Source organism: Oncorhynchus keta, unplaced genomic scaffold, assembly GCF_023373465.1.
Source record: "Oncorhynchus keta strain PuntledgeMale-10-30-2019 unplaced genomic scaffold, Oket_V2 Un_contig_23291_pilon_pilon, whole genome shotgun sequence".
Lineage (NCBI taxonomy): Eukaryota > Metazoa > Chordata > Actinopteri > Salmoniformes > Salmonidae > Oncorhynchus > Oncorhynchus keta.
The window spans coordinates 45,733-58,915 of record NW_026283303.1 but is presented as its reverse complement, the minus strand read 5'-3'; the positions used below and the strand labels follow the sequence as shown (position 1 = coordinate 58,915).

At 46.1% G+C, this 13,183-nt stretch overlaps 1 protein-coding gene across 1 annotated transcript in view; it reads right to left on the bottom strand.

The window, feature by feature from the left end:
• Nucleotides 1–17: 17 nt before the first annotated feature.
• LOC127921719 (leucine-rich repeat-containing G-protein coupled receptor 5-like) overlaps nt 18–13,183 on the bottom strand; it is a gene marked incomplete at both ends in the record, with an annotated part of 36,818 nt that continues 23,652 nt past the window's right edge. Inside the window, 4 exons of the mRNA XM_052505344.1 lie at nt 18–89; nt 5,323–5,391; nt 5,817–5,888; nt 13,004–13,075. Coding sequence (XP_052361304.1) covers nt 18–89; nt 5,323–5,391; nt 5,817–5,888; nt 13,004–13,075 — 285 coding nt within the window. The remainder of the gene's footprint in view (nt 90–5,322; nt 5,392–5,816; nt 5,889–13,003; nt 13,076–13,183) is intronic.

Genomic DNA, 13,183 nt, shown 5'->3' with positions numbered 1-13,183 from the left:
TAGAGGCAGGTACTCACAGCACTTGCAGGTTGGGTAGTTGGTCACACACAGTGGTAGGTAGGGATGTGATGCGAGCTCCAGTGATGGTCCTACACAGAGTTCAAAGGTCACATGATATTATCCCTGGATCTGAGTAAAAGCCTTGTGAATAGATTCATTCACTGTATGTGCAGGACATTCCCCAGGGCAGTTTGTTTATATGTATAATAAATGTCCTGATATGTGCCTTGGTATATAATCACATTAGTAGAACTAAGAAAGACTTATTAATTCAAAAATCCAACACCAACACTATGAAAACCAACACGTCTCAACGTAAATGACAACTCTGCACAGAACGTCAACATTGGATAGAATAATAATCATTAATGATTAAAAAAAACACTTGTATTTTAGGGGCTTTTAGGTTTCAATCCCGGGAAGACCAGCAGGTTACATGCTGGTTAAGACAACACATGAGCTGGGAGTCAGGCAGGTTATAACAGCAAACAGTACATTTTCAAATAGGAACAATTCCATGAAATGATTTGGTTGTGTAGCAGGTCACACACAGTGGTGGGTCGTGACATGATTGGTGGCAAAACCAGGGCACATTTATTAGTATTTGTGAGCTCTTAAACTCATTTTCTGTGGGAAAATATTTACCTGACATTGGATTAGAACAGCAAAGAAGGGTCTGGGTCTGAATGGTTGGGTGTTAGCATTGGGTGTTAGCATTGGGTCTGAATGGTTGAGTGTTAGCATTGGGTGTTAGCATTGGGTCTGAATGGTTGAGTGTTAGCATTGGGTGTTAGCATCGGGTCTGAATGGTTGAGTGTTAGCATTGGGTGTTAGCATTGGGTCTGAACGGTTGGGTGTTAGCATTGGGTGTTAGCATTGGGTCTGAATGGTTGGGTGTTAGCATTGGGTCTGAATGGTTTGGTTTTAACATTAGGTCTGAATGGTTGGATGCTAGCATTGGGTTTGAATGGTTGGGTGTTAGCATTGGGTCTGAATGGTTGGGTGTTAGCATTGTGTTTGAATGGTTGGGTTTTAGCATTAGGTCTGAATGGTTGGGTGTTAGCATTGGGTCTGAATGGTTGGGTGTTAGCATTGGGTTTGAATGGTTGGGTTTTAGCATTAGGTCTGAATGGTTGAGTGTTAGCATTGGGTGTTAGCATCGGGTCTGAATGGTTGAGTGTTAGCATTGGGTGTTAGCATTGGGTCTGAACGGTTGGGTGTTAGCATTGGGTGTTAGCATTGGGTCTGAATGGTTGGGTGTTAGCATTGGGTCTGAATGGTTTGGTTTTAACATTAGGTCTGAATGGTTGGATGCTAGCATTGGGTTTGAATGGTTGGGTGTTAGCATTGGGTCTGAATGGTTGGGTGTTAGCATTGGGTTTGAATGGTTGGGTTTTAGCATTAGGTCTGAATGGTTGGGTTTTAGCATTGGGTCTGAATGGTTGGGTGTTAGCATTGGGTCTGAATAGTTGGGTGTTAGCATTGGGTCTGAATGGTTGGGTGTTAGCATTGGGTCTGAATGTTTGGGTGTTAGCATTGGGTCTGAATGGTTGGGTGTTAGCATTGGGTCTGAATGGTTGGGTGTTAGCATTGGGTCTGAATGGTTGGGTGTTAGCATTGGGTCTGAATGGTTTGGTTTTAACATTAGGTCTGAATGGTTGGATGCTAGCATTGGGTTTGAATGGTTGGGTGTTAGCATTGGGTCTGAATGGTTGGGTGTTAGCATTAGGTCTGAATGGTTGGGTGTTAGCATTAGGTCTGAATGGTTGGGTGTTAGCATTGGGTCTGAATGGTTGGGTGTTAGCATTAGGTCTGAATGGTTGGGTGTTAGCATTGGGTCTGAATGGTTGGGTGTTAGCATTAGGTCTGAATGGTTGGGTGTTAGCATTAGGTCTGAATGGTTGGGTGTTAGCATTGGGTCTGAATGGTTGGGTGTTAGCATTAGGTCTGAATGGTTGGGTGTTAGCATTAGGTCTGAATGGTTGGGTGTTAGCATTAGGTCTGAATGGTTGGATGAAGCATTGGGTCTGAATGGTTGGGTGTTAGCATTAGGTCTGAATGGTTGGGTGTTAGCATTAGGTCTGAATGGTTGGGTGTTAGCATTAGGTCTGAATGGTTGGATGAAGCATTGGGTCTGAATGGTTGGGTGTTAGCATTAGGTCTGAATGGTTGGGTGTTAGCATTAGGTCTGAATGGTTGGGTGTTAGCATTGGGTCTGAATGGTTGGGTGTTAGCATTAGGTCTGAATGGTTGGGTGTTAGCATTAGGTCTGAATGGTTGGGTGTTAGCATTGGGTGTTAGCATTGGGTCTGAATGGTTGAGTGTTAGCATTGGGTGTTAGCATTGGGTCTGAATGGTTGAGTGTTAGCATTGGGTGTTAGCATCGGGTCTGAATGGTTGGGTGTTAGCATTGGGTGTTAGCATTGGGTCTGAACGGTTGGGTGTTAGCATTGGGTGTTAGCATTGGGTCTGAATGGTTGGGTGTTAGCATTGGGTCTGAATGGTTGGGTGTTAGCATTAGGTCTGAATGGTTGGGTGTTAGCATTAGGTCTGAATGGTTGGGTGTTAGCATTGGGTCTGAATGGTTGGGTGTTAGCATTAGGTCTGAATGGTTGGGTGTTAGCATTGGGTCTGAATGGTTGGGTGTTAGCATTAGGTCTGAATGGTTGGGTGTTAGCATTAGGTCTGAATGGTTGGGTGTTAGCATTGGGTCTGAATGGTTGGGTGTTAGCATTAGGTCTGAATGGTTGGGTGTTAGCATTAGGTCTGAATGGTTGGGTGTTAGCATTGGGTCTGAATGGTTGGGTGTTAGCATTAGGTCTGAATGGTTGGGTGTTAGCATTAGGTCTGAATGGTTGGGTGTTAGCATTAGGTCTGAATGGTTGGATGAAGCATTGGGTCTGAATGGTTGGGTGTTAGCATTAGGTCTGAATGGTTGGGTGTTAGCATTAGGTCTGAATGGTTGGGTGTTAGCATTAGGTCTGAATGGTTGGATGAAGCATTGGGTCTGAATGGTTGGGTGTTAGCATTAGGTCTGAATGGTTGGGTGTTAGCATTAGGTCTGAATGGTTGGGTGTTAGCATTGGGACTGAATGGTTGGGTGTTAGCATTAGGTCTGAATGGTTGGGTGTTAGCATTAGGTCTGAATGGTTGGGTGTTAGCATTGGGTGTTAGCATTGGGTCTGAATGGTTGAGTGTTAGCATTGGGTGTTAGCATTGGGTCTGAATGGTTGAGTGTTAGCATTGGGTGTTAGCATCGGGTCTGAATGGTTGGGTGTTAGCATTGGGTGTTAGCATTGGGTCTGAACGGTTGGGTGTTAGCATTGGGTGTTAGCATTGGGTCTGAATGGTTGGGTGTTAGCATTGGGTCTGAATGGTTTGGTTTTAACATTAGGTCTGAATGGTTGGATGCTAGCATTGGGTTTGAATGGTTGGGTGTTAGCATTGGGTCTGAATGGTTGGGTGTTAGCATTGTGTTTGAATGGTTGGGTTTTAGCATTAGGTCTGAATGGTTGGGTGTTAGCATTGGGTCTGAATGGTTGGGTGTTAGCATTGGGTTTGAATGGTTGGGTTTTAGCATTAGGTCTGAATGGTTGGGTGTTAGCATTGGGTCTGAATGGTTGGGTGTTAGCATTGGGTCTGAATGTTTGGGTGTTAGCATTGGGTCTGAATAGTTGGGTGTTAAGCATTGGGTCTGAATGGTTTGGTTTTAACATTAGGTCTGAATGGTTGGATGCTAGCATTAGGTCTGAATGGTTGGGTGTTAGCATTGGGTCTGAATGGTTGGGTGTTAGCATTGTGTTTGAATGGTTGGGTGTTAGCATTGGGTCTGAATGGTTGGGTGTTAGCATTGGGTCTGAATGTTTGGGTGTTAGCATTGGGTCTGAATGGTTGGGTGTTAGCATTGGGTCTGAATGGTTGGGTGTTAGCATTGGGTCTGAATGGTTGGGTGTTATCATTAGGTCTGAATGGTTGGGTGTTAGCATTGGGTCTGAATGGTTGGGTGTTAGCATTAGGTCTGAATGGTTGGGTGTTAGCATTAGGTCTGAATGGTTGGGTGTTAGCATTAGGTCTGAATGGTTGGGTGTTAGCATTGGGTCTGAATGGTTGGGTGTTAGCATTAGGTCTGAATGGTTGGGTGTTAGCATTAGGTCTGAATGGTTGGGTGTTAGCATTGGGTCTGAATGGTTGGGTGTTAGCATTGGGTCTGAATGGTTGGGTGTTAGCATTAGGTCTGAATGGTTGGGTGTTAGCATTGGGTCTGAATGGTTGGGTGTTAGCATTAGGTCTGAATGGTTGGGTGTTAGCATTAGGTCTGAATGGTTGGGTGTTAGCATTAGGTCTGAATGGTTGGGTGTTAGCATTGGGTCTGAATGGTTGGGTGTTAGCATTAGGTCTGAATGGTTGGGTGTTAGCATTAGGTCTGAATGGTTGGGTGTTAGCATTGGGTCTGAATGGTTGGGTTTTAGCATTAGGTCTGAATGGTTGGGTTTTAGCATTAGGTCTGAATGGTTGGGTTTTAGCATTAGGTCTGAATGGTTGGATGAAGCATTGGGTCTGAATGGTTGGGTGTTAGCATTAGGTCTGAATGGTTGGGTGTTAGCATTAGGTCTGAATGGTTGGGTGTTAGCATTAGGTCTGAATGGTTGGATGAAGCATTGGGTCTGAATGGTTGGGTGTTAGCATTAGGTCTGAATGGTTGGGTGTTAGCATTAGGTCTGAATGGTTGGGTGTTAGCATTGGGTCTGAATGGTTGGGTGTTAGCATTAGGTCTGAATGGTTGGGTTTTAGCATTAGGTCTGAATGGTTGGGTTTTAGCATTAGGTCTGAATGGTTGGGTTTTAGCATTAGGTCTGAATGGTTGGGTGTTAGCATTAGGTCTGAATGGTTGGGTGTTATCATTAGGTCTGAATGGTTGGGTGTTAGCATTGGGTCTGAATGTTTGGGTGTTAGCATTAGGTCTGAATGGTTGGGTGTTAGCATTAGGTCTGAATGGTTGGGTGTTAGCATTGGGTCTGAATGGTTGGGTGTTAGCATTGGGTCTGAATGGTTGGGTGTTAGCATTGGGTCTGAATGGTTGGGTGTTAGCATTAGGTCTGAATGGTTGGGTGTTAGCATTAGGTCTGAATGGTTGGGTGTTAGCATTAGGTCTGAATGGTTGGGTGTTAGCATTAGGTCTGAATGGTTGGGTGTTAGCATTGGGTCTGAATGGTTGGGTGTTAGCATTAGGTCTGAATGGTTGGGTGTTAGCATTAGGTCTGAATGGTTGGGTGTTAGCATTAGGTCTGAATGGTTGGATGAAGCATTGCTCGCTGGACTTACAGGCTCTCAAGACTCTTGGTGCCAGTGAGGTCCGGGAACTCTGTGATTTCTGCTGCACCATTCAGAGATCTGGATACAAAGGACAAGAGACAGAAAGAGAGAGAGAGGGGGGGGGGGCAGAGAGAGAGAGGGGGGGGAGAGAGAGAGAGAGAGAGAGAGAGAGAGAGAGAGAGAGAGAGAGAGGGAGAGAGAGAGAGATTAGAAAATGAGAGAGAGAGGGTGGGGGACAGAGAGAGAGCCAATGCCAATAAAGCCCTTGAATTGAATTGAATTGAATTGAGAGATGACAGATGCATTAGAAAAGGAGAGAGAGCAGACCTTTCCATGATACTAGTCTGAAGTGTACAGAGTTCATGTATATATCATAGATATATTCTCGCTTCATGGCAAGAATTCACCCATTTCACTTCACTTCATATAACCTTTATTCAAACATACAAATTGTTCTTCATTTTTATATCAAACTAAAGTTAGTGTTTGACTGTTTGACTTACAGTGTCCGCAGCTCAGGGAGGTGCTGGAAGGCCGACTGGCCAACAAACTGAATGGGGTTGTCGTAGAAGAATCTGTTTGAAGACAGAACACGGTGTAAACCCAGGCAACGGGCCAGACAGACACAGTTCACATTGTAGCATGTCTGTCCTCTCCGCTCTGTTCTGCTCTGTTCTGTCCAGACAGACAGACAGGGACTAGGAGAGAGACAGGACTAGGAGAGAGACAGGACTAGGTGAGAGACAGGACTAGGTGAGAGACAGGACTAGGAGAGAGACAGGACTAGGAGAGAGACAGGACTAGGAGAGAGACAGGACTAGGGGAGAGACAGGACTAGGAGAGAGACAGGACTAGGAGAGAGACAGGACTAGGGGAGAGAGACAGGACTAGGGGAGAGAGACAGGACTAGGGGAGAGACAGGACTAGGAGAGAGAGACAGGACTAGGAGAGTGACAGGACGAGGAGAGAGACAGGACAAGGAGAGAGACAGGACTAGGAGAGAGAGACAGGACTAGGTGAGAGACAGGACTAGGAGAGAGACAGGACGAGGAGAGAGACAGGACTAGGAGAGAGACAGGACTAGGGGAGAGACAGGACTAGGATAGAGACAGGACTAGGAGAGAGACAGGACTAGGAGAGAGACAGGACTAGGAGAGAGACAGGACTAGGTGAGAGACAGGACGAGGAGAGAGACAGGACTAGGAGAGAGAGACAGGACAAGGAGAGAGACAGGACTAGGTGAGGGACAGGTCTATAGGGAGGGCTAGGTGAGGGACAGGTCTATAGGGAGGGCTAGGTGAGGGACAGGTCTATAGGGAGGGCTAGGTGAGGGACAGGTCTATAGGGAGGACTAGGTGAGGGACAGGTCTATAGGGAGGGCTAGGTGAGGGACAGGTCTATAGGGAGGACTAGGTGAGGGACAGGTCTATAGGGAGGGCTAGGTGAGGGACAGGTCTATAGGGAGGGCTAGGTGAGGAACAGGTATATAGGGAGGGCTAGGTGAGGGACAGGTCTATAGGGAGGGCTAGGTGAGGGACAGGTCTATAGGGAGGACTAGGTGAGGGACAGGTCTATAGGGAGGACTAGGTGAGGGACAGGTCTATAGGGAGGGCTAGGTGAGGGACAGGTCTATAGGGAGGGCTAGGTGAGGAACAGGTCTATAGGGAGGGCTAGGTGAGGGACAGGTCTATAGGGAGGGCTAGGTGAGGGACAGGTCTATAGGGAGGACTAGGTGAGGGACAGGTCTATAGGGAGGGCTAGGTGAGGGACAGGTCTATAGGGAGGGCTAGGTGAGGAACAGGTCTATAGGGAGGGCTAGGTGAGGGACAGGTCTATAGGGAGGGCTAGGTGAGGGACAGGTCTATAGGGAGGGCTAGGTGAGGGACAGGTCTATAGGGAGGGCTAGATGAGGGACAGGTCTATAGGGAGGGCTAGGTGAGGGACAGGTCTATAGGGAGGGCTAGGTGAGGAACAGGTCTATAGGGAGGGCTAGGTGAGGAACAGGTCTATAGGGAGGGCTAGGTGAGGAACAGGTCTATAGGGAGGGCTAGGTGAGGGACAGGTCTATAGGGAGGACGAGGTGATGAGGTGAGAAATATTTCAATGGCCAAATTATCGGGGCGGCAGCGTAGCCTAGTGGTTAGAGCGTTGGACTAGTAACCGGAAGGTTGCGAGTTCAAACCCCCGGGCTGACAAGGTACAAATCTGTTATTCTCCCCCTGAACAGGCAGTTAACCCACTGTTCCCAGGCCGTCATTGAAAATGTGTTCTTAATTAACTGACTTGCCTGGTTAAATAAAGGTCAAATAAAAAAATCTGTTCCATATTTATCCAATCTAGTGGTGAAATAGTTTTGGCTATATCCATGTTGTTAACTTTGGGCTGGGAAGGATGGAAGGATGGAGGGATGGATGATCAGGAGAGATAGATCTTTCTGTGCTCAACAGGTATTTGGCCCTGTCCGGTAATGTGCTGCGGGTCGCGGCTAGGAAAAATGAGGTTGGGATTTATAGTGGAGGAGAATCTGAACAACAGGGTTCGGGGTGAGTTGGAAGTGAATAAAGAAGTTCAACAAGACATCGACCTTGGGAGAGGGAGAATATCTCAAAAGAACCACTCTGCTCAGCTTTAACAGCAAACCAAGTGGTAGGGCTGCCAAGTTGTTGTTTTTCAAATGAACGATTGGGAAGGGTCTGTTCTAGTGTTGGATTGGTCCAGTGGACAGGAACTGGTATAGCTAGAGGTGCTGGAAGTTACCAGCAGGTCCAGGATCAGAGTGTGGAGAAAAGGAGCAAGAAACAGAGAGAAAGAAAGAGAAAGAAAGAAAGAAAGAAAGGGAGGGAGGGAGGGAGGGAGGGAGGGAGGGAGGGGGAGAGAGAGAGAGAGATCAGCAGAATTCAAGGATCAGGGTGAAGCTATTTTGGCTGGCCAACTATGCAGATATCTCCACCCGGACACACTTTGTTCTGTTCTGTTTTCCGAGCTGAGACGCTGAGGACATGAAGGAGTTTCACGCCAAACAGACAATAAGCAAACACACAACCATTTTTATTTTTTATAAACCTCACAGCATTAAGAACATACACTATATATACAAAAGTATGCAGAGACCCCTTCCAATTAGTGGATTCGGTTATATCAGCCACACCCATTGCTGACAGGTGTATCAAATCAAGCACACGGCCATGCAATCTCCATAGACAAATATTGACAGTAGAATGGCCTTACTGAAGAGCTCAGTGACTTTCAACATGGCTCCGTCATAGGATGCCACCTTTCCAACATGTCAGTTCATCAAATTTCTGCCCCGCTAGGAGCTTGTCTCAGTCACCTGTAAGGGCTGTTATTGTGAAGTGGAAATGTTTAGGAGAAACAACGGCTCAGCCGCGAAGTGGTAGGCCACACAAACACAGAACGGGACCGCCGGGTGCTGAAGCATGTACCGAGTTACAAACTGCCCCTGGAAGCAACGTCAGCATAATAACTGTTTGTCTGGAGCTTCATGAAATGGGTTTCCATGGCCGAGCAGCCACACACAAGTCTAAGATCACCATGCGTAATGCCAAGCATCAACTCGAGTGGTGTAAACCTTGCCGTCATTGAACTCAGTGGAAATGTGTTCTCTGCTTCACCATCTGGCAGTCCGACGGACCAATCTGGGTTTTGCAGATGCCACGAGAACGCTACCTGCCCCAATACATAGAGCCAACTGTAAAGTTTGGTGGAGGAGGAATAATGGTCTGGGGCTGTTTTTCATGGTTCAGACTAGGCCCCTTAGTACCAGTGAAGTGACATCTTAGCGCTGCAGGATACAATGACATTCTAGACAATTCTGTGCTTCCAACTTTGTGGAAACAGTTCGGGGGAGACCCTTTCCTGTTTCAGTATGACAATGCCCCCGTGCATAAAGCGAGGTCCATACAGAAATGGTTTATCGAGATCGGTGTGGAAGAACATAACGGGTCTGCACAGAGCCCTGACCTCAACCCCATCGACCACCTTCAGGATGAATTGGAACGCTAACTGCAAGCCAGGTCTAATCGCCCGACCTCACTAATGCTCTTGTTGGCTGAATGGAAGTAAGTCCCCGTAGCAATGTTCCAACAACTAGTGGAAACTCTTCCCAGAAGAGTGGAGGCTGTTATAGCAGCAATGTTCCAACATCTAGTGGAAACTCTTCCCAGAAGAGTGGAGGCTGTTATAGCAGCAATGTTCCAACATCTAGTGGAAAGCCTTCCCAGAAGAGTGGAGGCTGTTATAGCAGCAATGTTCCAACATCTAGTGGAAATCCTTCCCAGAAGAGTGGAGGCTGTTATAGCAGCAATGTTCCAACATCTAGTGGAAAGCCTTCCCAGAAGAGTGGAGGCTGTTATAGCAGCAATGTTCCAACATCTAGTGGAAAGCCTTCCCAGAAGAGTGGAGGCTGTTATAGCAGCAATGTTCCAACATCTAGTGGAAACTCTTCCCAGAAGAGTGGAGGCTGTTATAGCAGCAATGTTCCAACATCTAGTGGAAACCCTTCCCAGAAGAGTGGAGGCTTTTATAGCAGCAATGTTCCAACAACTAGTGGAAACTCTTCCCAGAAGAGTGGAGGCTGTTATAGCAGCAATGTTCCAACAACTAGTGGAAACTCTTCCCAGAAGAGTGGAGGCTGTTATAGCAGCAATGTTCCAACAACTAGTGGAAACTCTTCCCAGAAGAGTGGAGGCTGTTATAGCAGCAATGTTCCAACATCTAGTGGAAACTCTTCCCAGAAGAGTGGAGGCTGTTATAGCAGCAATGTTCCAACGTCTAGTGGAAACTCTTCCCAGAAGAGTGGAGGCTGTTATAGCAGCAATGTTCCAACGTCTAGTGGAAATCCTTCCCAGAAGAGTGGAGGCTGTTATAGCAGCAATGTTCCAACATCTAGTGGAAATCCTTCCCAGAAGAGTGGAGGCTGTTATAGCAGCTATGTTCCAACATCTAGTGGAAATCCTTCCCAGAAGAGTGGAGGCTGTTATAGCAGCAATGTTCCAACATCTAGTGGAAACTCTTCCCAGAAGAGTGGAGGCTGTTATAGCAGCAATGTTCCAACGTCTAGTGGAAACTCTTCCCAGAAGAGTGGAGGCTGTTATAGCAGCAATGTTCCAACATCTAGTGGAAATCCTTCCCAGAAGAGTGGAGGCTGTTATAGCAGCAATGTTCCAACATCTAGTGGAAACTCTTCCCAGAAGAGTGGAGGCTGTTATAGCAGCAATGTTCCAACATCTAGTGGAAATCCTTCCCAGAAGAGTGGAGGCTGTTATAGCAGCAATGTTCCAACAACTAGTGGAAACTCTTCCCAGAAGAGTGGAGGCTGTTATAGCAGCAATGTTCCAACAACTAGTGGAAACTCTTCCCAGAAGAGTGGAGGCTGTTATAGCAGCAATGTTCCAACAACTAGTGGAAACTCTTCCCAGAAGAGTGGAGGCTGTTATAGCAGCAATGTTCCAACATCTAGTGGAAACTCTTCCCAGAAGAGTGGAGGCTGTTATAGCAGCAATGTTCCAACGTCTAGTGGAAACTCTTCCCAGAAGAGTGGAGGCTGTTATAGCAGCAATGTTCCAACGTCTAGTGGAAATCCTTCCCAGAAGAGTGGAGGCTGTTATAGCAGCAATGTTCCAACATCTAGTGGAAATCCTTCCCAGAAGAGTGGAGGCTGTTATAGCAGCTATGTTCCAACATCTAGTGGAAATCCTTCCCAGAAGAGTGGAGGCTGTTATAGCAGCAATGTTCCAACGTCTAGTGGAAAGCCTTCCCAGAAAGTGGAGGCTGTTATAGCAGCAATGTTCCAACATCTAGTGGAAATCCTTCCCAGAAGAGTGGAGGCTGTTATAGCAGCAATGTTCCAACATCTAGTGGAAATCCTTCCCAGAAGAGTGGAGGCTGTTATAGCAGCAATGTTCCAACGTCTAGTGGAAAGCCTTCCCAGAAGAGTGGAGGCTGTTATAGCAGCAATGTTCCAACATCTAGTGGAAATCCTTCCCAGAAGAGTGGAGGCTGTTATAGCAGCAATGTTCCAACATCTAGTGGAAATCCTTCCCAGAAGAGTGGAGGCTGTTATAGCAGCAATGTTCCAACGTCTAGTGGAAACTCTTCCCAGAAGAGTGGAGGCTGTTATAGCAGCAATGTTCCAACATCTAGTGGAAAGCCTTCCCAGAAGAGTGGAGGCTGTTATAGCAGCAATGTTCCAACGTCTAGTGGAAAGCCTTCCCAGAAGAGTGGAGGCTGTTATAGCAGCAATGTTCCAACATCTAGTGGAAAGCCTTCCCAGAAGAGTGGAGGCTGTTATAGCAGCAATGTTCCAACATCTAGTGGAAAGCCTTCCCAGAAGAGTGGAGGCTGTTATAGCAGCAAAGTGGGGGGACCAACTCCATATTAATGGCCGTGAGTTTGAAATGAGACGAACGGGTGTCCACATACTTTTGGTAATGTAGTGTAGTTTGATGAAGAGAGAAAAAAAGTCCTTGTCATGTGACGTAAACTATAATAGTTTGTATTCACACCGTATAACTAACTATAAGCTGTGACAGGCATTTCTCTACGGCCGCAATAACATCTGCTAAATATGTGTATGTGACCAATAACATCTGCTGAATATGTGTAGGTGACCAGAAACATCTGCTGAATATGTGACCAATAACATCTGCTAAATATGTGTATGTGACCAATAACATCTGCTGAATATGTGTAGGTGACCAGAAACATCTGCTGAATATGTGACCAATAACATCTGCTGAATATGTGACCAATAACATCTGCTGAATATGTGACCAATAACATCTGCTGAATATGTGACCAATAACATCTGCTAAATATGTGACCAATAACATCTGCTGAATATGTGACCAATAACATCTGCTGAATATGTGACCAATAACATCTGCTAAATATGTGTATGTGACCAATAACATCTGCTGAATATGTGTATGTGACCAATAACATCTGCTGAATATGTGACCAATAACATCTGCTGAATATGTGACCAATAACATCTGCTGAATATGTGTATGTGACCAATAACATCTGCTGAATATGTGACCAATAACATCTGCTGAATATGTGACCAATAACATCTGCTGAATATGTGTATGTGACCAATAACATCTGCTGAATATGTGACCAATAACATCTGCTGAATATGTGTATGTGACCAATAACATCTGCTGAATATGTGTATGTGACCAATAACATCTGCTGAATATGTGACCAATAACATCTGCTGAATATGTGTATGTGACCAATAACATCTGCTGAATATGTGTATGTGACCAATAACATCTGCTGAATATGTGACCAATAACATCTGCTGAATATGTGACCAATAACATCTGGGTACACACACACACACACACACAACAACATCTAAGGGCCTGGTACATGGAATAGTCAAAAGGAGGCAGACTGGAGAGTAAACACTAAAAGTATAGAAAATGATTTCAGATTGTATTTGAACCCACATGCACGCACGCACACACACACACACACACACACACACACACACACACACACACACACACACACACACACACACACACACACACACACACACACACACACACACACACACACACACACACACACACACACAAAGACACTGTGTTGTAGTGAAAGCAGGGATCTCTTGGCGAAAGCAGCAGTCTGATTGGCGTCGTTAGTTATGTCGACCTACATTGTCAGAAGAGTGGAGTGTCCAGTGAAGGCCTGCTCGGGAATGGACTTGATGTTGTTGCTGTGGAAACCCCTGGAAGGTGAACATTACAACAGATGGTTGAAGGAGGTTACAGACCAGAGGGTGGACTGAGGACAGGACAAAGGTCAGAGGTCAGGGGTCAGGGCAGCGTTAAGCACA